Here is a 26998-nt window from a genome sequence, read left to right on the forward strand (position 1 = left end):
TATAATATTTGCATTGGCTCGTTATAACGGTTAAATATTTTCCCTTTGGCAAAAATGACCTTACAAAGTCAAAAATATAATTCAGTGGCCGCTGCAGACTGGAGTCATCCCTCTACTTCCTCGTCGAGTTTCTCAATCTAACCAGTTGTGAGGCGACGGCGCCCTCTAGTGGTTACATGGCGTCAATGTAGAAATATTCCTCGAAGCATTCAAACTACTGTTGTGTTATACAACTCTTCTGGGTTTGTCTGAGTGCGGATATGTGGCTTTTACATTGAATAAATGTTGCCTCTTCTCCCTCGTAGTCCTCTCGGAAACAACAGATTCGACCGAGGAGGAGTGGCAGTCCATCTCGGACCTGGCCACAGCCTGCCGCAGCATCCTGGAGGCTTTGTCCAGAGAAGGTGAGCGATGATTTATACATGCACACTTGCAGGCGTGCAGGGCGTGTCCTACCCGAGTGGGGTCCATCCAAGCCTCCCTTCTGAGCAAAAACTTCCACATTCAGACCAAAGCCACCACGTGCTGCCTTCAGAACGTTAACAGTGTCGTTCGTGTTCCTTCACTCAGACCGCAAAGCTGGGGAGCAAGCAGGAGACCAGACAGACGGCAAGATGAAAGACTCCAAGGAGAGGTGAGTTCTGTGGGGCCCAGCAGACGGTCCAACAGCTCTGCTCTCCTGGGTGGTTACCTCTCCCTCCGAATCATTACCCTCAGCCACTTATTCCAAACCTAAAACTCTCTGCCTTTGTGTAAATGTCCTTCAGGAATCAATGCTGATTTTCTTGAGCCTAAAGAAAAGAACAAAAAAAGAAAAGAACTCAATGAGATAAAAGGAAGGCAGCGTTTCTTTGAAGTCAAACTTTGATTTGACACTTACAGACTATCCCAGCATTACTGGACTCCATCTTGGAAGAGAACCCACTTAAGTTGCTGTTGCCTAACAACAAATGAACTGTTCTGACGCCTGTGGGAGGGTTGGGGGGGGGGGGGCTGAAAATGGGGGCCAACCCTGCGATGGTGTCTGACCGGTTGTGGATGTGTCTCGGTTGCAGTGACTCTCCGGGGAACCTGGAAGAGAAAGTGTCGCAGCTGGAAGCCATGCTGAAGAGGCTGCAGGATGACCTGCAAAAGGTGCCTTGACTTTCATGAATCTTTTCCTCCTTTAAGAATCGTAGTCCGAGTGAGCTTCCGCTGCAGAGCCTGCAGGTAGGAGAGTGGATTTAGAAGGTTTGAAGGAGTGAGAGGACGCGTCCTCGCTGATACAGGCGCCCGTTTCGTTGTCGTCAAGGCAGCTGAGTCCCTGCAGAGGCAGTCAATGAAAACACTCAAACAGCCTGTATTTATCGCTTACCTTGTTGTAAATTTATACATTTTCAGATTCTTTGAATGTTCTAATATTCTACATATTTATTATATATTTATGGCAGCTGCTTGAATGTTTTTTTTTTCTAGTGCTTTCCTCTTTTCTTATTTCTACATTTCTGTTGTTTGATTGTTTTGTCTGTCATGAATTGAAAAACCTGATAAAAAAAAAAAATAAGAAAGAAAAACACAAAAAAAAACCGTTGTCGACACAAGATTTGCTTGTGTTCTGTCAAGCTTCCACCACATCTTCATGGATGAGTTCAGCAGTAGTGTATGTGTCTGTATGTGTACCAAATCCTTTATAAATATATATTTTTTAACCTATCACTGAATGTTTTCTAATTATTTCAGAGCTTTTTTTCACCTTCCCTCTGATTGATTGAAGATTTTTCCGTAGATTCTTCTGTCGTTAGCCATGAATTACTAGTTTATCGCTGAAATAAGAAGCTAATTAATGATTCGGAGGACAAAATGAGCAGCTGCAGCTCAAATTAACGAAGTGTCTTTGGGAAAGCGGCAGTATTGACTGTTAGCTCTGGGAATATGTGATGCTTTTCCATTATTTTTCACATTTTTTTCCTGTAAAACACTGAAGTATTAGGAGCCTCTGCACTGTTCACGTGCGTCCACTAGTTTCCTCCTCTGCACCAGCCGTTCCTCTCCTCTTCCTGCCACAGCCATCTGAGCGACGGCCTTTTTTTTTGTTTTTGTTTGTGTGTGTGTGTGTCGTCTTCCAGGAGAAAGAGGACAAAGCGGTGCTGCAGGCCGAGGTGCAGAGCCTCCGCCAGAACAACCAGCGGCTGCAGGAGGAGTCACAGAGCACAGTGGCTCGCCTCATCAAAGTCACTGAGCTGTTGTGCAACGTCAACAAACCCTGTTAGCCTCCGCTTTCACCCGCGCACAATCAGCAGGGAGAGACACGCGCGGCACGCTCGCACGCTCACTGTTTGACTGTTTGACATAAGCGGACTCATGTATCCCCTTCAAACCGTGCTACAGTCTCCACCCTGGATCCTGGACCTGCTGGTGAGGGAGTATGCAAATGAACTCATGCTTAAAAGGGAGGGGGGGGAAGGACAATTTCAGCATCAGTTCTCAGACTGACCAACTGGAAGCTCTCAGCCTGCTGAGCTGGTGAGCCAGTGTTCCACAGTGCTTCTCTCAGAGTGGGTGATACGCTGCGTGTGTGTGTGCGCGCGTGTGTGTGTGTGCATCTCTTACTGTACCTTGCTTTGAATACTTGACAAGCCAGGCTGAAAAGCACTTGCGTTAAAAAAAAAAAAAAAAAAAAAAAGCGGCAATGAAGACTGAGACACTGTATAGCATGTTAGGTGGTGTCTTCTTAGAAATGACCAAAAGTGTATAATATATATTCCCGATAATATAAGTGATCAGTATTATTCTCTGCCAGATGTGTTGGTGCAATGTGTGTGTGTGGTCGGCCGTGACGACGTGGAGCAGAACGAGGGGGGACAGGGAACACGCGGAGGTGCTGTTAGATGCAACTGGAGGCGACGAAAGACCCGGCGCGCTCGTCGCTCTGGGACGTGCGAGTTTAAGAGAAAAGGCTCAGCAGAGGGGAAGCGTCACCTTCACAATAGCCTGTAGCCGTTTCCTTCTAACCTCACTTACTGTAGCAGCCATACTGTAGAAGATCTCTGCCAAAACTGCCAAAAAAAACCAAACAGAAGGCAGCGTTTGCATTCAGCCGGCAAACTAGCTTTAGGTGTCCACCTGAGACACCTTAGGGAGACAGTCTATCTTGTATTTAAATCCATTTTGTGTCAGCCGGATGTCTCCAGTGTCGACTACTTGTACTATGGCTCATGGGTGTTAGCGGTTAGGACAGTAGGTTATCTCTCACCCACTCCTCCCTGATGTGTGTGTGTGTGTGTGTACCTGTGTAGTTCTTGCACTTTTTTTTTTGGTAAAATCTGCACCGGACGGTTCCGCGGAGGATGTCCGAAAAGGAAGTCGGATGAAATCCGCACCCCTCCCCACCTCATGTAACGTTACCTCACCTCTCGTGTGTCCGTGGCCGGCAGTGCCGGCTAACACGTTTCCAAGGAGACGGACTGCTTCTCCTCAGTGCCAACGAAAGGCCCGGGCAGCTTGCACCGACCTGGGAACTGACGGCGAGCGTGAGGGACGCCAGACGCTCCGCCAGACTCTTTGTTTCCTGTACAGACGTCCTGTTGTAACGTTATTTTTTTGAGTCACTGTGAATACCTGGTACCAGCATATTCAAATACAGTATATCCAGATGAAACGAAGAACCTGAACTGTTCCGTGTTCGTGCGCTGAGCTGCGTCCACCTCCCGACTGCAGGACCGTTGTGCACAGGCGCCTCAGCCGTGACCTTCCGGAGGCCTGTTTTACTGCGTCCTGTGTTGCCCGTTTCAGCCCGCGGGAGGTCGGTCAAAGCATGAGAATGTGCCAAGAGACTTTCAAACCCCCTCCCCTGTATGTGTGTGTGTGTGTGTGTGTGTGTGTGTGTGTGTGCGCGCGTGCGTGTGTGTGCATAAACAGTTATTAATCATGCAACTGTGGATTTACTTGTAGCTGTTTCAAACTCAAAATGTGAACGGGGCAGAGAGGAAAGGCGCCGGGTGAGACGTGTTAGAGCTTCTTGTGTGGGGAAACGATGACGGCCACATGCAGGTGTTTGCTAAATGTGATCATCATTATCTCTTACATATTTAACAAGGTCTTAACCACCATTGGGTACGCCTTAACGAGGGAAACTGGTCTCAGAATGGATGGTCAGACTGGACGCGCTGGTCTTACGTGGAGGCTTATTTACTCTGACTTTGTGCCTACCTGAAAATGTAATGTACGGAGCATAGTGACCTCAGTTGTTCGTCTTTGGTTGCACTTACTGATGTTTTTGTTCTTGGCGGCGGACGGAGGAGAGAGCATCACATCTGGTATTTCACCCACCATAAAGGGATTTTTAAAAAATCACCTAGAAACGTGTGATCTGACGACGACGATGACGACGATGATGATGTGTGCTGTTGCCGTGAAACTCACAGATTGTTGATGCAAAGCGATAAATATATGATTTTTGAGAGCAAATTAAAAGGAAAAAGGTGCTGGAAAAAGTCGAGGTCTGAGTCAATGTCTCAGGTGTGTTGGGAAAAAAGAAAGCAGCAGAGTTTGGTGAAAAAGGAGCCAGTAGATGCTCTATGACAAATAATTGTTTGATTCTATTGCCAACAGTGGAGACAAGGAGGCTGCAGGAGGAGGAGTGGGAAATGGAGCTATTAGAACTTTACAATCTGTGTTTAGATTTGTAAGAAAGCGACTCAAACGTTCCCCCTCCGAGCAGATATCACTCCCCTCATCTTTTATTTGCATGATTCAGCAAATAAAATATTTCCCCAGGAACTGATTCATGTTGCAACTGGGTTCTTGCCATCGCTGGACAGATAATAAACTATTAATAGTGTTTCCCAAAAAAAGCACCAACCGTCAGTGCTGGTGGGAAACATCAGTGTGACAATGTGACGAACTGGCCTGAAGCTGCTGGTTCTGAAGCTCGACACCCAGAACAACATCAGCGAACGCAGCTCGGCGGTTTTATGCACTATAGAAATATTATAAAATATCTACTTTTAAACATGGGAACAATTAGAGTCGAACTCGAAATGACAAACTGCACTTGCTAGCATGCGAGCTCGCTGATATTTGCTCATGTTCACAGTCGGACCAGGAGCTCTAACGCTCATTAATTAAATTGATTTTCATTTGTTGCTGGCTGGTTGTGATGCGCTGTGGAGGTGAGACGGACCCTGAAAGAGCCCCGTCTCTGAATGCTAGCAGCATGAGGTCACAGCGAGGAGGGACGTCATCCATCGCAGGAACATTTCCCAGGCGTCTGCCCTGTGGGGGGGCTTTTCTAAACACCAGTTGCTGGAAAGTGCTCCGTCTTCTGGGTGCTGACATCAGGGACGTCGGTGTGTGGGGCCCATGTCTTTATTTGGGTCTGGAGTCTCCAGCAGCTGCTGCGCGTCACACGCGGCTGAGGAGCTTCACGCCACTCCGACTGCTGCCTGTCCTGTAAACGCCGAGGCCGCGTGCTGCTGCGTGCGAGTGTTTACATTCACCGGTCGTAAACGCTCGGCCCGTCACACACACACACACACACACACACACACACACACCGAGACCCAAAGGTTCTTGTGACATCGTTGCTGACATGGGCGACGAGCAGCACGGCTGGAATTAGGCCGATTTTGTTTTGCAAAAGTGCTGTAATGTCATAAATAGCCCATAAATATTTAACCCACAGGCTCCTTCAGCGTTTACAAATGCACAAATTATTTACCCGGAAATAAAACGCCACTAAGTTTCCACGATGTGACAAAATGTGCAGACTGTAAAGTCTGTTAATAAGTAAAAATTCATATAACAGCCGGTACGTTGATGTAGGGCAATGATAAACACGCCAGTCATAAACTCCACTGTTAAATATTAAAGGACGATCACATGTGGGTCCGAGAGAAGGCAAAGAGGTCGTCCCACATTGAAAACATTTTAATGTGGCCTTTTTGACAGTGCAGAGATAGTGGCGCTCTCGGTCATCCAGATTTAACACAACAATTACAATATTTTACACTTGTGTTGAGTGTTGGGAGAGAATTGTGGTTACATAACGGCGGGTTTTCTGCTGATGAGATACACACACTATCTCTCACTTCTTGGCCACAACACGCGGAGATGGCGGGCTGATAACAACGCTGTTACCAAGTAAACACTAGTGTGATTTGCAAAGGTTTCAGGAGAAGGCTGCACATATTTATAGATCAAACATAACTTCTGTTTGTTTACATGAAAGCAGCTTTCAGGCCTATAAAAGGCTTCCCCGCTACCGCTTTGTCAACCTTACATAAGTAGCTTTACAGAGCTGCAACCGCTGCAGATCCAGCTGGAAATCACCTTTGTTGTTCCTTATTCTTCGGAGAATTGACTTAATTTGGCTTATATACACTGAAAAGAGGAAATCCTGGGGATAATATGAAGAAGAAAATAACTTTCGGTGGATTCTTTGATCTTTGATCTGAATGCCTTGTGACAGAAAACCACTGTTATAAGCATATATGATAAAACATTTACTAAGCCAAAACTTGTGGCCTGTAATGTCCAAAGAGTGTCCACACTGAAGACACTAAATCCTGGGTTACAGGGTCTTGGGTCCACCCCATACACTGCATCAATTAGCTGAATAAACATAAACCACTTTAGTTTATATCAGTGTGCCATATCGAGCCTTTCGTGCCTCGAAGTGAGTCTCTGCATTGGTCCGAACCTCGGACTGGTACAGGTTACGCGGTTCTGACCTTTTAATGGCAGGGTGGGTTTGTCGCCCCCTGGCGGCGAAGTGGCGGCAGTACAGGAGGAGTCTAAAGGGGAGAGCAGGAGGAGGCAGAGCTCAGAGAATGTCGCCTCCTGTTGCTGCTCCTCACTGTGGGATCCGCTCTCGACCTTTCAAGCTCCTCACATGACGGCACAACCCCGTTCCAGGCGCTGGCTCGCTATGTTTCACCCGCAGGTTCCGAGGAGCGAAGCGGCCCAGCTCTGAGTCCGGGTCGCGGGGGTTGAGAGACCGACCCGGCGTGGCTCTGGATTTTTTTTTTTTTTATCCCTGGACACAACTTGACAGACAAGTCGCTGCAATCGCCTGTGGTGCGTTCGGAGGGTTCTTTTTTTTACGAAAGACATAAGTGTGTATAAGAGCTCAGCAGGTGTGTGTGTGTGTGTGTGTGTGTGTGTTCGGGTGGATATGCGTCCGGCTGAGGAATGAGAGCAGCGGCGAGGACCCGGCGGCCCTTCCAGCGGTTCTGCTGCTGTGGAGTCGGGCTGCTCGCTGTCATCGGGATCAGCCAGCTCCTCCGGGCACCAGGTGAGACACACACCTGCAGACATCACCGGTCCGATCCAGCACGTGCAGTCGATCAAGAATGCATGTAGATCGAAACGAATTAATGACTGATCTTCTAATTGATCTCCTAAAATAAGACTCACAATAGGAAGGAGCCGCGGAACAGCTTTTGTGGTCATCGGAAGCAATCATCTGGAATTTACTTAAGACACATCCCGTCGAGGAGTGTGAAAATGGCAAATGAAGCCAAAAAGTGTCGTTTTCTCCGAGTCCGTGATGGATGGTGACAGATTGGTCATTACATAAAAGAGTTTAGACAAGGTCCGTGGGGAGGGGGGGGGGGGGTCACAGATCTGCGACTGTACATTTACTCCATTTCTCATCATTGTCCCTGAAGGATTTCCACATATATGTTTGTGTTTGTGTGTTTGGATGTCGGACCATGAGGGAATTGTTCTGCTCCGTGGGTCCAGAAATAGATGGACCGGCCAAAAACGGGACTTTTCTCCAGAATCGCCCGCACATTCACCAGTGTTTCCAGCGACTGTCGCCTCCTCCCATCAATGATGGAGCTGACTGGCAGGGTGGTGATTTGGATTTCCAGATTCCCCCCCCCCCCCCCGAGTTCTCATCAGAACCGCTCGCTCCGGTAATCCGAGCACACCCACGCCGCATCTGGAAAAGGGAAAGTCTCATAACTGACTGGATTTCACTGCAACCCGCACACACACACACGCACGCACGCACACACACACACCTGCCTCCAGCTCATTATCCTCTCATCACCTCCGCTGACATGGTCACAGATTGTCACCCACTCCCTCCTCACATGCCTCGGCAGCTGCCACCTCCTCTCTCTCCCTCTCTTTAATCCCCTGCGAGGCCTTAAACCATCGAACATTTCCAATCGTAGTGTTGAGTTTGCATCTGGGTCGTGCTGATGTTGGTCATGGTGCAGCGTGAACGAGCGGCCTCATTAATATTTATGCTTCACCTTTAAACCAGTCAGCCAGAAGAGGGGGTTTTAAAGCGTGTCTGACCTGGTAAAAGGGGGATCTGAAACGCGGGGGGAAGCTGTTTGAGAACAAATCCGCTATCTGAACAAATAAAGCCAATTAAAAAGATCAAAATATCTGAAACTGCTCGGAACGCACGTCGAGAAGTGGCGCAATCAACGCCCCCTCGCCATGTTGCGTTTTAACCGTGGTTTCCTGTGTTTGCGGACAGGTTCCACTTCCTCTTTGATTGATCCCCGTCGTGTGTTTAAAGCACCGAAGTCCTCTCGAGACGGATCCAGCGGATCTGCCTTTATGGCAGCTCCCTGGATCGACTAAAGTCCGAGTTCTGACGGTTTTATGACCCGCAGGAAGGAAGAGTTTCCATTGTGACAGAGAAATGAATGGTGTGTTTAACCTGCAGCGCGAGGCCCCTACCTGGCTAACCGCGCGAGCATGTGACGTGCACGGCTCAGCCTGCAGACAGCGGGACACGCGTGTGAATATGGGGCTGCTGGTGGTTCCAGGTTCTGCTGGGTGGAGACGTTCTGGAGGTGTAACAGTTGCTAAACTACCTGGATACACAGCGATGTTCCTAAACGCGCAGGTTACTGAGCTGCTGAGTGTTTTTGTTGACAGGCTACTAAAAAAAAGCTTTATTTTATCTTCTCACAGAAGATTTATGGACCTTTTTTCCCGTCCCAGCCTGTTCCAGCAGGACTCCAGTGGAGGCGTTTAATCTAAACTCACAATGTGGAAGCAGGAAGTGAAAGAAACTAGTTTAAACCTGTTGTATAGAGCAGCCTGGCAGTCTGCTCCAGTGTCCGTTAGCTGTCCACGTGTTCAACGAAAGAGGAACGTGCGCGTCTTTGACGTCTGTGTTTACTGTGTGCGTGCGTCGTACATCTGCTGCAGCACTTTGGGTCACGACCTTGGTGAATCAGCCTCGCCAGTGACCCTGGCCGCAGGACCCGAACAGATCAGACTAAATCACATCATTTCGCTCAAATATTGTTTCGGGTCCTTTGACCGAATTCCTTCGGAGTTGCCTCGGATGCTCCCGGTGTTGCCTGTGATCGGCTGTTTGTGCGCCCGGGGCCTAGATCCGTTTCAGGTGGGATCAGGTGGGATCAGGTGGGTTTGCTGCAACGGGACGCCTGTAAAGTGGAGATCCAAGACCATGAATATCGCCGTAAAGCTTCCTGAGTTGAAGGTTAAAGGTTAAGGATCGGCGTGCCATTGGATCCCGCCGCCACCATTCAGCCCATCCTGCTGGTCTACCTGAGCAGGTAGATGCTAACAGAAGCCAACAGCTGCTTGTATTTAGCTTTCGTTAACAGCCAGAAGTCATGTGACTACGTCCTGTTTGCCATCATGCTGATTAAATAAAGCCACACTCGTCCACTTTACAGCTGCTGCGGTAGTTTTGGTGTCTCTCTCTTCTCTGTTGATTTAAATCCCGATTCTCCGAAGAGAAGGAAAATAAAGCGGGTCGGATACAGGAAGCGTCGCAGTTTGAGAACGCTTCACGTGGCTGAAGCCCATTTGAATTTCACACGAGCGGAGCTCCTCTTGATGCCTCGACATGAAAGCCTCCACGTCCCCGCTCCCGTCCGCCGCTGCCCCCGTAAAATGAGCTCATTGAGCTGCGCGACATGGGGAGGGGGGGGTGGATTGGGGGTCGGGGGGGGGGGGGGGGGGCAGCCTGGCATTCTGGGAACATTACACGCAGACACCAGCCTGCCTCATAAATAAAAGGATCACGTGTCCCGGAGAGTAATAACCACTTCACTGTCTCCTCAGGCCTGTTTCAAAGACCTGTGGGGGCTGTAATGGAGGCTGCTTCTCTTGTGTAGATGAGGCGGGGGGGGGGGGGGGGGGGGGGGGGGGGGGGGGGGGGGGTCCCGAGCTGTAAAACATGAGACCATCACAAAGATTAAGAGATGAAACGCACCGTTAGCTTCCTCCCCGGTGACGTCTCAGGACAGCTGGCGGCAGCACGGACGGACTGACGGGCGCTGTCCTCCCCAGAAACATGAGGCCACATTCTGACGCGGGGGGGTAAAAATAGCTGGGAGATAATCACACCAGCGCAACAACGGCGGCGGCGGCGGCGGCTTCCCAAGTGGTTTTTTTGGGATAAATCACCTCATCATCTGCTCTGTCTGCCCTTTAAATCACGACATCCTCAAAGATTCCTGATGCAGCAGCAGCTGCAGGAGTGACCCCCCCGCCTTTATTCGGCATAAATTTAGCTCATTTCAGTGGAGATAAAAGCCATTATTTAAAAAACAACAGTCACCTCGGGGTCACCTGTCAGGTCAGGGGTCAGGTTCAGTGACAACGAGGGAAGTAGACGTCGTGAACCAGCTCTCAGCACCTTAACCGGCCTATTTGAAGACGTCTTACGGCTGCATTTGCTTTGGCAGAGGGCGAGTCGACGGAGCTCCGGCCAGATGGGAACGACGGGATGCAGCGTTGGACTCGCAGGCTGATGCAGGAGAAGATGGAGAACCAGAGCTGGGATCAGCCCCGAGCAGGTGAGCCCGTGGGCGTCCGCAGACGTGTGATTACACGCCGTGCTCATCACTGCTCTTTGGTATTTATAGCATTCCGGCTCCCGCCGCCACCTGAGATCCTCCTGCCTTCCAGGCTCCATCCTGCCAGTCAGGAAATGTCCCCCTTTTCCCTGCGGTTCCGGGGCCGATTAACAGGCCTGCTGCTGTCGGGAGCCGCATCCATCACAGAGGACAGTTTTATCATGACAAAATTCAGATTGGAGGGGTGGTCGCTGTCTTGTTGTGGGGAGGGAGGACGCACAGCTCTGTGTCTTTAGGTGGTTTGCATTTGCTCCGGGGATGTGTTAATATTCCCGCAGCTCAGCGCCGCAGTTTCAGCTTTATTGTGTCGGTAATTTATGCAGATTATGTTCTGCTAATAATGCATCATGCAAATGGGCAGCTCGAGGACGCTCCGCGGGCTGGAGCGAGCGCTGAAGGTGCGGCTGCATGTGCGAAACTTTCAGTTGTGTCGTCCCGCGTGCGGCTGCTTTTATTGTCGCCCTCTCGGTTGGGAAACAACAGCTCCCCCGCGAGCTCCTTTCGTGGTGCCCTTAACCTTTATTAGTTCCCGGCTTGCGAGCAGATCTTCCTCATAACCTCTCATGGAGACACAAGTGCACTACAGGGCAAACACTTGACTGGGGAGGAGAGGGGAACCGCAGCGGGCCGCTGTGCTGCCCTCTTCCTCAGCAGGCCGTCTGACAGTGATTGCGTAATCTGCGGTGTGATTAAGAAGGCCGGCCTGGACCTCGGGGGGATGTTATCTTAGAGACTGGTGGCCTCCAGACTTTTCTCTTCCCCCTCTCATCCTTCTGCTGCTGCACAAGATGGAGACGGCACACCTCGCCAGCGTTGCCATGGTTGCCAGGCAACTGAATGCTAAATTTTGAAACCCAGACAAATGTCTATTTCAGGCGTCAAAAGTGCAAAGCAAAGTCCTAAAAATAGTGTGTGTGTGTGTGTGTGTGTGTGTGTATGTGTGTGGGAGGGGGGGGGGGGGGGGGTGCAGTCAGGAGCAAAGGGATCCAGATGGTGAAACCGAAGGGACAAGATGTGTTTCTTCAAAGCCTGTTGCGTTGTTTCTTTATTCTGGCAGCAGGTTGTCAGCTTGAAATAGTTTTGTTTTCCACAGTTTTTTGGGGTGAAAGTTGAGCTGACAATCTGACGGAGTCCGTGTCCAAGCAGGTGGAAAATCACGTCATGGGTGGTGCAGCTCGTGTGCCCATCGTCTGCCCCCCCCCCACCCCTCACCCCCCCCCCCCACCTTCTTCCTGCATCCTTAAACACACCAAGAAACTGTCAGAAACATCAACCAGCCGCGAGTGTCTATTGATAGATTTTGCAGTTCGCTGTCAAAGGGGGGGCACAAACCCCCCCGAGGGAGGATAATCAGTGACGCAGCGACCTGATCGGTGGCGCTGATCGGTCCGTTCAGACTGGGAACCATTAATGACACGGACCGGGGCTGTGGCCTCACCTGTTGGCGTGACTGATGCAGCATTGGAGCCAACGGCGGGTTTCCATCGATACGTTTATCGACCGGAGGCGCTTGATGCAAATCAAAGCGCAAAAGCTTGATTGAATTTACATTAAACACCTGGATGAAATATTTATTTTTCAATTCCTCATGAAAAATGCAGACACAACGTGCACACACGTGTGTGTGTGTGTGTGTGTGTGTGTTCTGTCCTCTGTCTGGAGAAGCTCTAGCGTGCCAGTCGATAGCGTGGTTTGACTCCAGGACCCCCCCAGATCGCCAGGTCAATAACATCATTGTGCGCCGCCCCTTCGTTTAGCTACTCTGACTGACTGGGGGAGACTTCAGCCCGTCAAATCAGAACCGCTTTCACTCCCACGGGTCTCAGTTCTAATGGAAAATAAGAAAAACCTGAGGGGTTGGATGAGAAAAGGTCCTCCTGCAGCATGAACACGTCTGTCGTGCCGCGCCGCTGCACGTTTGCAGCACGAAGAGCTCATTTCCTGATGTGAACGGAGCTCCGCGCTGCAGCTGGACCCTCTTTATGATCGCCCCCCCCCCGCTGTGCACGCTCCTCGCTGCGGGGTCAGAGTTCCGTGCGACAAACACGAGCCGTAATCTGCACAATTACTGACCCTGGGACTCCGGTTTTGCGGGCTGGCGTGTCAGACAGAACCGGATCAGAGGGGACTCTGTCGGTCTGGTGGTGCTGGAGGACGGTGACCTGCTGCTCATGTCCACTGAGACCTGCAAAACTGCTGACTGGACACAACTGGCCGGGCCCTCCTGCAGGAAGCTGCAGATGTGGGATCGTCTTTTTGAGTTTGAAGAGTCTTGGGAAGGACATTCCTATCTAGCAGCCATCAGCAAACCAGTGAACTCTTTCTGCCTCACCCCCCCCCCCCCCCCCCCCCCACCCCCCCCTCACCCTCCCATCCAGCTCTGCCAGACCTCTCCTGAGGGTTTTGCAGGGAAAAATAAATATTTTTAGAAATCTCCATCCAAGGCTGTCACTTCTTTTCCTTTTTCCATTTTATCTAAACCCTGGGAAACTCGTACTCACCTCCCCCTTTCTCACTGCTCAGGCAATTGACTTCCTACTGCCACCCTCGAAAAAAAAAAAAAATCAGCCCCCAGGGGGAAGGTCGTCATAGCAACAGCCTTTACTACAGCGACTCCTAAAAGCATCCATCCCAGCTACATGTCGCAGCCTGGCACTTTCAGCCACAGGAGAACCTGAGCGTGGGGAGGAGAGGAGGGAAAGTTTCCAGCCTGGCTGGATTTATGTAGGAATGGTGATATGGGTGAGGAAGGAAGTGGCCAGCCTTCGGGAACTCCCCCCTACCCCACCCCCCACCCCCAGGCTGGTGCACGTGGCAGCGCTGCCATGTCACACGCGTCTAAACATCACCGCGCAAACATTTCCATTTGCTAACCGAGCACAGCCGATTCATCGCCCACTCAGCTGGACCATCTGTCCTCCTCCATCAGTCACAGACGCCGGTGCAAACGCCCGATCACCACAGCCTGTTTGTGGGGTGGATGAAGCCAGACGCTGGCCTCAGTGGTGTGGAAAGCTCCGATCTCCAGGATAGTTAATAAACTGATTCAGCGTTGGAGATAAAGGTGTAATGTTTGCTGGTAGCAGCAGAGGTGCCAGGACACCTTCAGAGCAATGCCGAGGTGCCCTTGAGCAAGGCACCGAATCCTCAGCTGGGCCCCAGTGATGAGCTGGCCACTCGTCCAGCGTGCATCCTGCCTACGCCCGCATGCAGCTGGGACGGGTGGTTTATTTTCCTCTCAGGGACAATAAACATTCCATAAATGTCGTATTTGCGCATTAAAAAAACACGTGTTGTTTGGATAATGGTGCATAAGTGAGGAGATAGTGCTGACAGAATCTGAAGCTGGAACCACCGTTGCTATTTTCATCCCCGCAGCCTGTTTCCAGCGTGCACGGTGGCGGCTGCGCTGCGCTCATTGTGCGCCCGCCGACCCTCAGTTGTCTCTCAGCAGAGCGGCTATTAATAGCCGCGAGCTCCTCTCTAGTTTAAATTCAGCCAGCTCGGCTCAGAGTTGTAAATTGGAGCCGCACCGCGCTCTCCAGCCTCTGTTCTGCCGTGTCAAGGGAACGGAAGACAAAGCCGTCATTAACAGCCCCCCACCCCCCCCCCCCCCATCTCTCTCACACTTGAGGTCGGACAGGAAGAGGATAAACTGTTCACTTCCTGTCTCACTCTCTGAATGAAAGACAGGCCAGAGGTTACAATGAGGATGGCCTAGGTGGGATTCTATTTCTGATGTTCTCATGTTGACGTTACTGATCTAAAATAAAAAAAATGACAACCTAAAAGAAGAAGAAGAATAAAAGGAAGTTAAAAACTTCATCTCGTTGCTCGTGTGTTTTAATCTGGGGAGCTGATGAACGCCATGTTTATGTGTTCACAGCCATCCATGAGTTCCCGGAGGACATCTTCACCAAGGAGCAGAGGAAGAATGGAGCCGTGGTTCTGCATACACTCTGTGTGAGTCTTCACACACGATACCTGTGTAAAAATGTGTGTGAAAAGTGTGTCACAAAAAGGAGCAACGTGCCTCTCCGCTCTCTAGGCCATCTACATGTTCTACGCTCTGGCCATCGTCTGTGATGACTACTTTGTGCCCTCTCTTGAGAAAATATCTGAGGTTGGGGAACTGCCTGATCATTCTATCTGCGTTTGATGGAATTTTGGGTTCATGTAGTGTTTACTTTTTGCCGTCATTCTTTCAGAACCTGCAGCTGAGCGAAGATGTTGCCGGGGCAACATTTATGGCTGCAGGAAGCTCTGCTCCAGAGCTTTTTACTTCACTCATTGGTTAGTAGCCGAGCCAATCAGGAAGTAACAGAATTTTCCAGCAGTTTTGTGAAACCATCGTTTTATGGCGGAGACGCTTCACCTTAAATCCTTTGCAGTGCGTAAATCCACCAGTAGATGTCACCAAAACTCAAATTACAGTTTAAAACTTGCTTTTATTCTGTTATGTCTCACCATCTCCATGGAGTCGTGTTTCTTGACTTCCTCCTTTTCCACTTACCCACAGGTGTTTTCATCACCAAAGGAGACGTCGGCGTGGGCACCATCGTCGGCTCAGCCGTCTTCAACATCCTGGTCATCATCGGCCTGAGTGGCATCTTTGCAGGGCAGGTAGAACAAACGTCAACCAGCACGCATACGTAATTCCTGAGAGAACGGCCACACAGCTCTCCTCCCTCTCCGCAGACCATTACTCTGACATGGTGGTCCCTCTTCAGAGACTCTTCCTACTACATCCTTTCTGTTCTCACTCTCATTATGGTCAGTTTCGTCCTGCCAAACAAGGCTCTCAAGTCTTTAATGCTCAATGTTATTAGCCTGATGGTTTGATCTTTTTTTCTTTTAGGTTATCTATGACGCCACCGTCGTCTGGTGAGTTCACGCCTTAAATTCTTTACGGTGACCTCTAGAGATGATGTCGTTTTGGTGCTGTTTTTAGGCTTAGATAAAGCCCGTGGTTATGACCTGGACCAGTACAGATGAAAGAGGCGGTTTTAGACATGGCTGAGTGGGTTGATTAGGGATGCTGATTGATTGTGTCGAGTGCCTTCAAGAGAGGACAAATCCATAGAACCAGTCACATCATGCCGATATGACTTGTATGAAGGTAGTAAACGTATGATTGGACAATTTACGAAGCAAAATGTGTTTAAAATGAGAATTTTCTCTGCATCAGGCTGTTGCTATTTTAATATATTGGAGGTGAAGATTCGATCCGTATTGACACTCATCATTCAGCCCTTTTCTGTCTCCATTCAGTGTCATCAACTCCTCCAGCCCCTGTTATTACCTGTTATTACCATCACAAAGTGCATCAACGAGGTCAAGAACCTCCATCCACTGTGGAGGTTCTAAAGTGGATTTAGTCACTGATTTGAGCATTTAAGTTTCAGTTACTGGCATCAAAGTGATTCAACGTGGAAATTGTTGGTCAGCTCTTCTTATCAGTCAGGAGTGCAACAAGTTTTTTTTTTTAGGAATTCTCTTAACCAATTTATCGTTGATTTTATGATGCTGACTAGGGAAAAGCAGGATTTCACATTAAAATCTGGTTAAAATGGACATTGTTCCATAAAAGCTTGGTGCATCAACAATTATTTGTTTTATTTGCAAAGTCAATATTATAGACTGTGATTTAATATTAAAGTACTGTAGTTGCAATTTGCTTATTGTTTTAATGACCAATACAGGTGTAACAGCACCACCTTGTGGCCAGAAATTGTAATTATTTTTATTCTAAAATTAACTTACATTTTCAAAATTTACTGAGAATTTATAGAGTTAAATATAGATTCATGATGTCTCTGAAGTGATGATCTGATTTGATGGGTGTGAAATGAAGGATGCACGTTTTTGTCTGGTTCAGGTGGGAGTCGCTGCTCCTCATGACCATGTATGGAATCTACATCGTCATCATGAAGTAGGTTTAGACCAGTCGTCAACATCGCTTCACAGGTGGAGGTGATTGGAAGTGTTAGCAAACCCCGTATTCCTGGTTGGCCGCAGGTTCAACTCCCAGCTTCTGGTGTTTGTGACGCGTCAGTTCAGGAGCGTGAAGCCGCGTTGTTCCAGGTCAGAGGATTGCAGGGAGGACAAGATGGTAGAGGAGGCCTCTGCTTGCAACACCTCTATGGTTCTCCTCAACAAAGGTCAGGGCCGACGGTTGAACGGTCGCGCTGCGTCGATTCCACATTGCTGGGGAAGATTTAAGATGGTGTTCACAGGTCAGGAGCCTCCTCCGGTCGTGATGGTGGACGAGCTTCTCATCCTCAACCCCCACAAGCTGTCCTTCTCAGAGGCCAGCATGCGCATCATGATCACACCGCACTTCTCCCCCCGCACCCGCCTCTCCATGGCAGGACGCATGGTCATCAGTGAGGTATTGGCTAAAATAGACACACACACACACACACACACACACACACACACACACACACACACACACACACACATGGCGAGAGAGCTGCGAGCTAGCAAACGTGTCGTCTTGCAGAGACAGAGGCTCATCCAGAGAAAGAACCAGGTAGACGGTGGCGCCGAGCCCGGGTCCAACAGCCTGAAGAGAACCAGCTCCTGCGGCCTGGAGAATGGAGGCAGAGGACCCAGTGAGGATGCAGAGTCGGGGGGCAACCCAGGAGCCCAGATGTGCCAGGCTGAGGAGGAGGAGGATGAAGATGGGATATTCAGTCCTGTCCACATACCAGGTGACAGAGCTGCACCCACAAATCTGTGTGGGGATTTTAGGAGCTAAGATCAAGAAAAGCTTCCAGGGCACCATCTGGTGGAGGGCTGCAGTAAAGGAGCAAGAGACGATCTGATGCTTGTCCTGCTCTGTGCAGGTGGCTGCCGCGCACGTGTGAAGTGGGTGATCACGTGGCCTCTGGGCCTCCTGCTCTACTGCACCGTGCCAAACTGCATCCGGCCCCGCTGGCACCGCTGGTTCATGGCTACCTTTGTGGCCTCCACCCTGTGGATCGCCGTCTTCTCCTACCTCATGGTGTGGATGGTAAGGACCGCGCTGGGACCAGGCCAGAACCGTTCTCGGGTGGCTTCTCTTCTAGTGACCGGCCATTTCCTGACATTGCAGGTCACCATCATCAGCCACACTTTAGACATCCCAGATTACATCATGGGCATCACCTTCCTGGCAGCGGGGACCAGCGTCCCGGACTGCATGGCCAGTCTGATTGTAGCCCGACAAGGTAACCACCCTCCGTCGCCGTTGATCACGCCTGTTCTCCCTTTCATTCCTCTTCTCTCGCTCCTCATCAGGCATGGGAGACATGGCTGTGTCCAACTCCATAGGGAGCAACATCTTTGACATCCTGTTGGGTCTGGGCTTCCCCTGGGCTCTGCGTACCCTCCTGGTGGACCACGGTTCCTCGGTACGTCTCCTACCATCGCTCCCCTGGTTCTAGTTGCAGGATGGTGACTCCTCCTTCTTTTTTCACCACACAGATTTTCATTAACAATAAAGGACTGGTGTACTCCGTCATCCTGCTGCTGGCGTCTGTCTTCCTGACGGTGAGGAGACGTCAGCCTCTGTGCTGGACTCGGATCAAACTCCTCATTGTCCACTTAATGATAATTAATGCTCATTTAAGTTTATTCTCCTGCTTTCAGGTGCTGAGTGTTCACCTCAACCACTGGAGGCTGGATCGCCGGTTGGGCCTGGGCCTCTTGTTCCTCTACGCCATCTTCCTGCTCTGCTCCATCCTCTTTGGGCAGATGTGAGGTCAAAAGTTTAAGACCCGTCAGACGTGACGCCCTTTTCCCCAAACGTCCTCTTTTCCTGAAGCCAGAACAGTGTCGCATCGTTGTCACGTTCCCTGTGAGGAGTCTGTGTCACCTCTGTAGGGTTTACTGGTGTGACACAAATACGCCCGGAGGTCTGTTCTGTATTGTCTGATGCTTTTAGGGAGTGTTGTGAGAGCGTAACTGCAGATAATAGCGGTCTGGTACTCTTGTCTAACATGATGTGACTGTGTTGCTGTACTGTAATTAAAAGTGCTAAAAATACATGCAAATAATCTTTTGCTATAAGCTTTAGGGAGTCTGTCTGTAAAATCTTTTGCATAGCCACGTTAGCTTAGCAGCCAGTTAGCACAAAAAGGAAAAAGAAAAATCTCAAATAATTGATAAAAATAAGATTAAGAGGAATTGTGTTTTGCTGTTTTGTCAAAGCAATAAGTCAGTAGGTTTTAGATTATTACGCAAGCTATGAATTGTGTCGTCTGAAAACACACGTTGACTGGTTATTTATTTATTTATATTTGTAATGTTGTCAAACCTGCTGCAGTACAAGGTTTTTTTTTTTACAGTTTGACTAAGTTATTGCTTGCAGATTACACATGAGAAGCCTGCTTTATTATTTTTTTCTTATCACTGTTTCAGATAGATTGATATGATCCATAAAACTATTATCAGTGCTTGTCAATTGCAGAGGGACAAATATGCGAGGCCTAGTGGGCGGGGCCTGGGATCTTACCACGTGTCACCACCAGGGGGCGGATGCTTCGCCATGCGTCCTGAACAACTGGGCGTGGCTACACATAAGTGGGTGTGGCCCTGAACGAGGACATGAACTGTTAATGTAGTGGACGCTAATTGCATAATTTCAAACATCTTTGCTCCCCCACTAAAAATGTAGTTTTAATCTCAGTTTAGGACAATTGCTTTAGATTTTAGGAATTGGTAGGCTGTTTGTTTTGAATGTAAACTTTTTGCTGACCAAGCTGTTAAATGTGAAACGTGTGTTCAGACGGAGCAGAGCAGGTGTTTGTTTCTCACCACTTTTAGCACAATATCAAGATTTCACCTCACTGCTTAAACACGAGTGCTGCCAAAACGATCACGCTTCTGTAAATCGAGCGATGTTTCTATTGTTTTTAATACTCTGTTCCTTCTGGTGTGAAATGTTTCTGCATCAGGAGAACTGAAGCATTATTTAAATGGGAGAACTTTCGGAGGGATTTGAAGGTTGTTTCACCACAGGGAGTTAGGCAACCCTAATCTACTTGACATGTTTTACTAAGAATGAATGTCCAATCATGACTAGCTTTTTGGCGTTATTGATCTAGACCTCTGAAGTATTGAAATAGAATGTTTTAGACAGGCGAAGCACTTAATTTGGCTGTTTTTGAAAGGCTCAAATATTCCAATGTGAATGTACACACCTGTGGAGCCGCTGCAGTGTTCTCTGGTTTCTTTACGCTCTTCAGTCTACTTGGTGAAGTCTGTTTATTCACAGAGCAGAAGAAATATTTTATAATGCTCATGATTGTAATGTTTTAGTGGTAACGGCATTTTTCCATCTTGAAATGTTCTTTCTAGCCTCGTAAATACTTTGATCAGATCAAAATTTGACAGCTGTAAGATGCACCATAAATTAGTGTAAATAAATTATGTTGAGATTTTAGCAACATTTTCTGGACTTTTCTTTGCCAACGATGAACTTGCTGCTCGAATCTTGTAGTCATGGTAACAGGAAACATCGGCATCTGACCGGTGGAATTTCCAGCCCAACCCTTGTTTAAAAGTTGAATTAAGAGTGTAGAGCCAAATATTGGAAAATAAGGACGGACAAAAACATCTTCGGGTTATAGTGCTTTGTGTTTTTATTTTCCCACATTTCAAACAATAAAACACTGTGTGACCCCAAATGAAAACCGGCCAGTGGCGAATTCACTCGCCGAGTAAACCAGCGATCCCAGTCTCTCTCCCAGAGCATTCATCTCTCCATAAACACTGACTGACTGGATTTCCCTCTCCGGCAGCCTGGATCCATTACCAACAACCCCCGCCAGCACCAAGGAAGCGCCTCAACGCGCCTCTCCAACACATCATGTTTTTTGCTTTGAAGCGGATCACAGGATCCTAAAATAAAGCACCCGAACCGCGAAGAGGGGATTTCAACACGCTCTAGTCACCAGCATCTCTAAGGAACTAACTGAAGAGAAGAAAACAAACTGTTATAATGCTTTAGTAACGTTAGTCAGCTGACAGTTACCGTCGTCCACCTGACCTCCAGATAATGCAAGAAGGGACTGAGCCTGTGGACGTGGAGAGTAGCCGGTGGCCGACGCAGGTGCTGCAGCCACTTCCTCCTTTCAATCAAACGCCTCAAACACCGCTTCAGTCTGAGGTAAAACAACAGCCACACTTTCTTTTCAACTTGCCGCAGAGGGGAACTATTGCATAATTCGTCTATGGAAGCAGTAGCAAAAGAGGTTTCCTCCGTTTACGCGTTCTATTTATACAACGGGAGGCCACTGAGGGACATTTAGAGTATGGATGTGTGCCCACTCAGGGACTCCGCACTCATCATCCCAGCTTATCACTGGAGCTCTGTCATATGGCTTCAACAACAGCCAGTGTCCATCTGCAAACTCCATTATATTAAAAACTTCTAATTGCATCACAATCACAATATATATATTAGATATGGGTCAAGATATGCAAACTGCTAGAACACAGCATTTGTTTTTTTCCTTATTTTCCCTTTACTTGCCTGACAAGACAAACAATTTTCCTGTTAATTTGCCTGAAATCGTTGAACATCAGCATCAGGGATGAATTTAGAGGTCGAAGCACCCGAATAAATCAGCGAGTCCGAAAGGTGTGAAATTGATGAGTGAAAGACTCACCTATCATCCTATTCTGTATCTACTCCACATGGTTATATACCATAGAAATATATAAAAATTACAAAAATCTCTTTAATAACAAGAAAGCACAGGCATGCTACTGGACTTTAAACTCTATATCTGCTCTATTGAAATCAGAACAATGCAGGAGAGAAGGTTTTAGCAACTTGTGCAGCCGTTTGTGTAGAAAACATCGACAGGAAGTAGGATTTTGGCTATATTTGCTGTGACAGAAGGAATAAACATAGAAGGTGGGGCCTTAATATACCAGTCTGGTGGGAGAGACCTCCCCGTCTCTCCTGCTGGTGGTCAGCAGAGTTGCTGTAAATGATAAACTAGATGCTGCCTGGACGGGTTGACTGATGAGTATGCGTAGGAGCGGGTGGTCATCACGATGGTGGGGCGTTTTGGTTCTGGTATATGGACGCCTTGTCTTTCAAGAGGTCCAGACATAGATGACAGCTCCAACTCCCTGATAGGCAGAACATCACACAATTACCTCCCAACACATCTGCTCCCAACTTTATCGACAAACAAATCAAGTCGGCGGGTGATGATTGACAGATCTGTGGGAGCGGCTGTCAGAGATGCAACGTACCCTCCGGTGGTTCGGACATGGGGGGGTTGAGGCAGTACATGTGGTATCCTCTGTCGCAGTCGTCACAGAACAGGAGCTGGTCCTGGAAGAGCACATCAGATGTCAGCTCTGAAGCCACGGCACCGCTGAGGGTCGGCTAAGGTCAACTCACGTCGTTCTCCGAGGTTCCGCACATGTTGCAGCACTTGCACTCTATGCACTGCCAGCGGTACGTCTTCACGGCCGCCATCATTATGGGGGTGAACTGCAGGCAGGATGGGTGGCCTGCACACAGAAAGGGGCATTTAGTGCCACAAAGACCCCGCGCTTTCGGTTTTACCTCAGCGGAGGCGAACGCACCCGAGCGCCCGCAGTCGGAGCAGGACACCAGCTCTTCTGATTGGCCGGTCTTGTGGTTGGTTTTGGAGTCGCCCAAGCAGAAGTCACAGTAATTATTGGGCAATGCGATACCATCTGGACCTTTCTTTGGAGCTGCAAAATGAAGGATTTGGAGCATTTGTCTTTAGTTCTGCATCAAATACAACAATTAAAGGGTAAATTCTGACAACAGGGGGAAAACTCCTACTTTTCGGCTCATCAGGCAGAGGCAGGGCAGGCTCGCTGACCTCCATCTCATCCTTGTCCTCGCCCTCCTCCTCGGCCAGGTGGGAGTGGGCGTAATGGTAACTGAGGCCAGGGCGGTTTTTGTAGCGCTTCCCACAGACTGCCACCAAAATCAGGAGACACAGCATGAACAAAGACAAAAACTAAGGTAGGTTAACAGAAAAAAAGGCTCAAGAAATATCAACCAGTTCTAATTTTGGTGATCTTGTGTGCTTTTATTTATAACCAACACTGTAGATTAGTGGAAAATGAAGGGTAATACTTTCCTTTATAAAAAAAAATAAAAAAAAAAAAAAAAAAAAGTTCGGTATTAACTGACTAAATGTATAATAATATGGTAGAGTAAAGCCAATAGTGTCCCTAACATTTACTATACTCAGAACAGTGTTTCTGATGTATTAACCGTTAATAATGAAGAAAGGGAAGCCTGGGGAGTCGTTAAGAGCATTTTCTGACTCTAAGAAAGACAAAGTTGCCACTGTGTGCTCCCAATGTCACAGGAGGGTGTGAGGTTTGTCATCACACCCAGAGCTAAAACTCTTCTTTCACTTCTCATTATCATTTCCGTAGGCTGGCAGCCATTGCTGGTTTTGAGGAACGTAGTTTGGAACATTCCAAGTGTTAAGTAAGGTGTCAAAAGAAAAAATTAAAACGATTGCCCTCAACATAAAAAAAAGGTTTTTAATGACACTTTAAAATAAAACAAGTTTTAAATCACCGGAGACCTTAACAGGGTGCAGAGGTGAAGAATGTCACGTGCTGGCGTGTAGTAGCGACTCAAAAGACAAAACACAGCAGCAATCGGAGCTTCAAGGACAGGCTGAGCAACACATCCTTTCCTTTCTGGCACACAGAGACTCTTTTGTGGATGAATCAGTGGAACAATTCATCACGGTGCACGATCTCGACATTTTCTAAATCTAGTTCAGATTTACGCTAAACTGTGCAGCGTAAAATGTGAAAAATGCGACGTGAACTACACAAATCTACTGTCTGATGCAGATGGAAAAACCAAACCAGGCAGTGGGGACAAAAAGACACAGCAGAGTGGAGTAAAAGGGAATGAGAGAAATATACCTCTTTCAGAAGGTTTTGAAATATGCTTTTGTTTGATAGTGTCTGAAAGAGAGAAGGAGAAGAGAGCATAGGCAGAGAAACTGGCTCGCAGACTGACAGAGGAGCAGTCAGTCAGCTACGCCCTAATGAGAACTGCAGCTGAAAGTGGAAATGCTACACAAAAGAGGAAAAGGACACATTAAGCAATACAGATGCAGTAACAAAGAGGCTGAAGAACCACTTCTCTCTTCTGCTGGGGGACAGATTTACAGTCAAAGAAACGTCTTACATCGAAATGATAAATAAATGGGCCCCCGCTCGCTCTACAAGCATTAGCATTTCTAAGAAAAGAGCAGAAAGACGACGATATGCTCGTCAGAGAGAGGGTGAAATACGGGGAGGTTACAATGGGGACTCTTACTTGATTTAATTACAAACACAACTGCAGAACGAGGTTAATGTGGCAGGACTCACTGTCACAGGCGTAGGGCTTGTCCCTGTCCTCCAGCGCTGCTGCATCCAGCTTCTTCCGGGTGCTGCCGACTCCTCGACCCTGTTCGTGGAGCCCGAGTCCATTAACAAACCTCGGCAGACTTTTAGTAATATATACTTAAAATTATCAAGAGACTACCTTCCCCTTCCCTTTGCCCCGCCTTTTAGGTGTGTCTTCCTCATAGTCTTCATCATCTAGGTCATCTAGGAAGTCGTCTGGCTCTAGGATCCTCTGTAATGACACAAAGGCACAATGAACAAATGAGACAAATACCTTGAGGGTCAATTCCTTTTCTTCACCTCCGTATGCTGACAACATGAACCTTTCTGACGCGAGTGGCAGCACTGAGGCTTCCAGTGTAATCACTCTGGTTTGAATCCTCCTCAGACCCTCGAAGATCCGCAGCCGTCCGCTTTTCAAACGAGTCGCTCTTCAGTAAGGCCTCCAAGCTACTGCCGTCCGCCGACAACACGTCTTTCTTTAGTCCAATGTCGAGCTCTGAAAATTAAACCAGGGTAAACTAAACATAAACATCAGACGGTTATGACGAACGCGAGCATTGTAATCGCCCGAAAACTGCAGGAGGGCTTTTTTATTCTGTCGTGCTAAAATGGAGAGCAAGGTACCTGACTTGACTGGAGGGAAGATCAGCCGGGGGTCCTCTGGAGGATGACAGCGCCGTTTCTTTCTCCACCTCCTGGCTGGGTAGGTGTAGAGTTGCCCTGGAGCCATGCCTGAGAGGTGGCATAACACATCCCTCAGTTTGAAATTGTTTTTTTAAGCACCAATTTGGAAGTTTTTATTAAGAAAACTACTGGGAAAAATGTTGTTTTTAAAAAATTAAAATGTATAAGTAAAGTATTACCAGCTCTAGTAATAAGTTAAGTCTTATTTTTAAATTGGAGTCAAAGGTAAGTAAAACAATATTGTAAGTGACCTCACCAACCAGGATGTTCTTCCATCTAATTTAACCCCCCCCCCCCCCAGTCATCCTACACATTTGTGCCTCTCACCTGGGCCCCTGTGCCTCTTCTCCATCCAAATGTAGCAGTTGCTCTGGGCCACACCGGTCTGAGAGTCAAGAAAAGGCATCCTGACGCTTCTCTCAGCACAGAGTCGAGCGTTGTAGTTGTGACACTGCTCCATGGCGTCCCTGTAGTACTGCTCTCCCAGCCTGACCACACGAGAAACACGTCAGTCCCAAAGAAAAATACAGTTCTTCACTGCGCCGACAATGTAGAAAATCATTCAGGAATGTGGGATAGTAAGGGAGGAAAAATCGCCCCCCGGATATGACGTGTTTTAGTCGGAAGTGAGGTCTCGCGTTTTTAAGCTCATCAGAAAGGCGACAGTTATGCTTCTGTAACCCATAAAGATGATAATGTGGTTTATATTGAGGTTTGTCAAGATGATGCTGAGGGAAAAGAGCTCTGCAGTGGAAAAAGGAGAAAGTTATATTCGCATTCAGCAGAAACGCAAACTCGGAATCATTAATAAAAGTCGAATAAAGTGACGCCCTGAATGAAAGTTAAGAGAATGACCAACCTCTGGTCGTCATAACTGTATTCAAATGACCAAACACAGCTCTTTAGCCGATATATTTTCGCAAGAATTGCGGTTACTGTACAACTTCTGTTTTTAGCCGTTATAGCGGAGCGGGATGAAGCGGAAGACCGTTTTATCGCGATGACTTTGACACAAAACTTTTTAGGTCACATTTGGATAGAGTCACTGGCAACAACCTGCCACCTTAATATAAATCTTATGAAATTAAAGTCTGGCCTTTCCTCCATAGTTGATGTGTTTACCATAAGTTCCGCCTGAGCTAACTGCGTTAGTCTCATTAGCTAGTTAGCGTGCGTTGGTTCGCGCCGCCTAGCCGAGCCATTTACGACAATAGCGCTACATTAGCTATATGGACAGGAGGAAATAACGAGATAAATTTGAGTCAACGACTTGTGTCACTATGGTGTGAATAACGTACAGTTAGAGAGGCAAGATTCATTATTCGGAGACGTCAACTGCGTGTCCGCTAACTTACTCTTCCATTCCAGGATGTGAAACAGACACGGCGGTCTCACTGCGCTAGCCAACCGTATTAAAAGTACAAACTATTGCTAAGCTAACGCTGCGTACAACCGAGGTTTCTATTTTAACCGTTTAGCGAGAGCGGCCTTCGTCGGGTAGCCGGGGGTAAAGTAACAGAGAAGTCAAATACTTACAGTTTGACAACATTCTCAACAACAGCTGCCATCTTGCTTCATTACTCGGGGCAAGTGGACGCCGGCTGTCAGGACTGGTAGGCGGAAGGCGCAGCGTAGCGCCACCTCTCGGTCATCTGTGGTATTATCGCATTTCGATGGTATACTACTGGGAGCTGTGGTGATTTGAAAACTACATAAACGTGTAACTAAACGTCGCATTATGTATAATTAATAAATAAATATATTTATATTGAACTATATAGTCTAAATAAAAAAGGTGTCTCTGTTATTTTTCTATTCTAAAGTCTACAGGATGATGCACACCCAGACGCATTAAAATACATTAGAGTTCCGTTGACATTTCAACTTTATATTTAATTCTAGGTCTTTCCAGCCAGCTTCAATCTTTGTGTTCTACCCACAATCCTTCCTCATAAATTACTTTTATATTATCCTGCTCATTTTCTGGGGCCATGGCCACCAGCCCATACCCTCTTCAGGGTTCAGAGTCTTTCAGCTTCCACATGGGCCTTTAACCA

General features: G+C 48.0%; 2 protein-coding genes across 4 annotated transcripts; one reads left to right on the forward strand and one right to left on the reverse strand.

Annotated features, from left to right (window-relative positions):
• The first annotated feature begins 6758 nt into the window (after window positions 1-6758).
• LOC101076363 (sodium/potassium/calcium exchanger 3) lies at window positions 6759-20277 on the forward strand. 2 transcript variants are annotated; one of them, XM_003971252.3, is made up of 17 exons: window positions 6759-7273; window positions 10677-10787; window positions 14734-14810; window positions 14896-14970; window positions 15056-15140; window positions 15367-15470; window positions 15546-15620; window positions 15706-15731; window positions 16726-16779; window positions 16866-17008; window positions 17084-17238; window positions 17353-17563; window positions 17699-17865; window positions 17947-18061; window positions 18132-18244; window positions 18318-18383; window positions 18483-20277. In XM_003971252.3, exons 1-17 carry the CDS (start codon window positions 7171-7173, stop codon window positions 18591-18593), a joined length of 1791 nt encoding a protein of 596 aa, XP_003971301.2. In that variant the 5' UTR covers window positions 6759-7170; the 3' UTR covers window positions 18594-20277. The 2 variants fall into 2 exon arrangements, with proteins under 2 accessions (XP_003971301.2, XP_011609861.1); XM_011611559.2 differs by lacking the exon at window positions 6759-7273 and adding an exon at window positions 7606-7901.
• Window positions 20278-20452: 175 nt separating this feature from the next.
• On the reverse strand, window positions 20453-26598 carry dpf2 (double PHD fingers 2). 2 transcript variants are annotated; one of them, XM_029848466.1, is made up of 12 exons: window positions 26478-26598; window positions 25269-25429; window positions 24882-24989; window positions 24578-24753; window positions 24394-24486; window positions 24237-24315; window positions 23784-23825; window positions 22669-22806; window positions 22443-22574; window positions 22255-22367; window positions 22104-22185; window positions 20453-21977 (listed from the first exon to the last, which is right to left on the reverse strand). In XM_029848466.1, the coding sequence occupies exons 1-12, from the start codon at window positions 26507-26509 to the stop codon at window positions 21895-21897; spliced, it is 1239 nt and encodes a 412-aa protein (XP_029704326.1). In that variant the 5' UTR covers window positions 26510-26598; the 3' UTR covers window positions 20453-21894. The 2 variants fall into 2 exon arrangements, with proteins under 2 accessions (XP_029704326.1, XP_003971192.1); XM_003971143.3 differs by lacking the exon at window positions 23784-23825 and having other exon boundaries at window positions 26478-26509.
• Window positions 26599-26998: the final 400 nt, after the last annotated feature.

This window comes from Takifugu rubripes, chromosome 15, assembly GCF_901000725.2.
Source record: "Takifugu rubripes chromosome 15, fTakRub1.2, whole genome shotgun sequence".
NCBI lineage: Eukaryota > Metazoa > Chordata > Actinopteri > Tetraodontiformes > Tetraodontidae > Takifugu > Takifugu rubripes.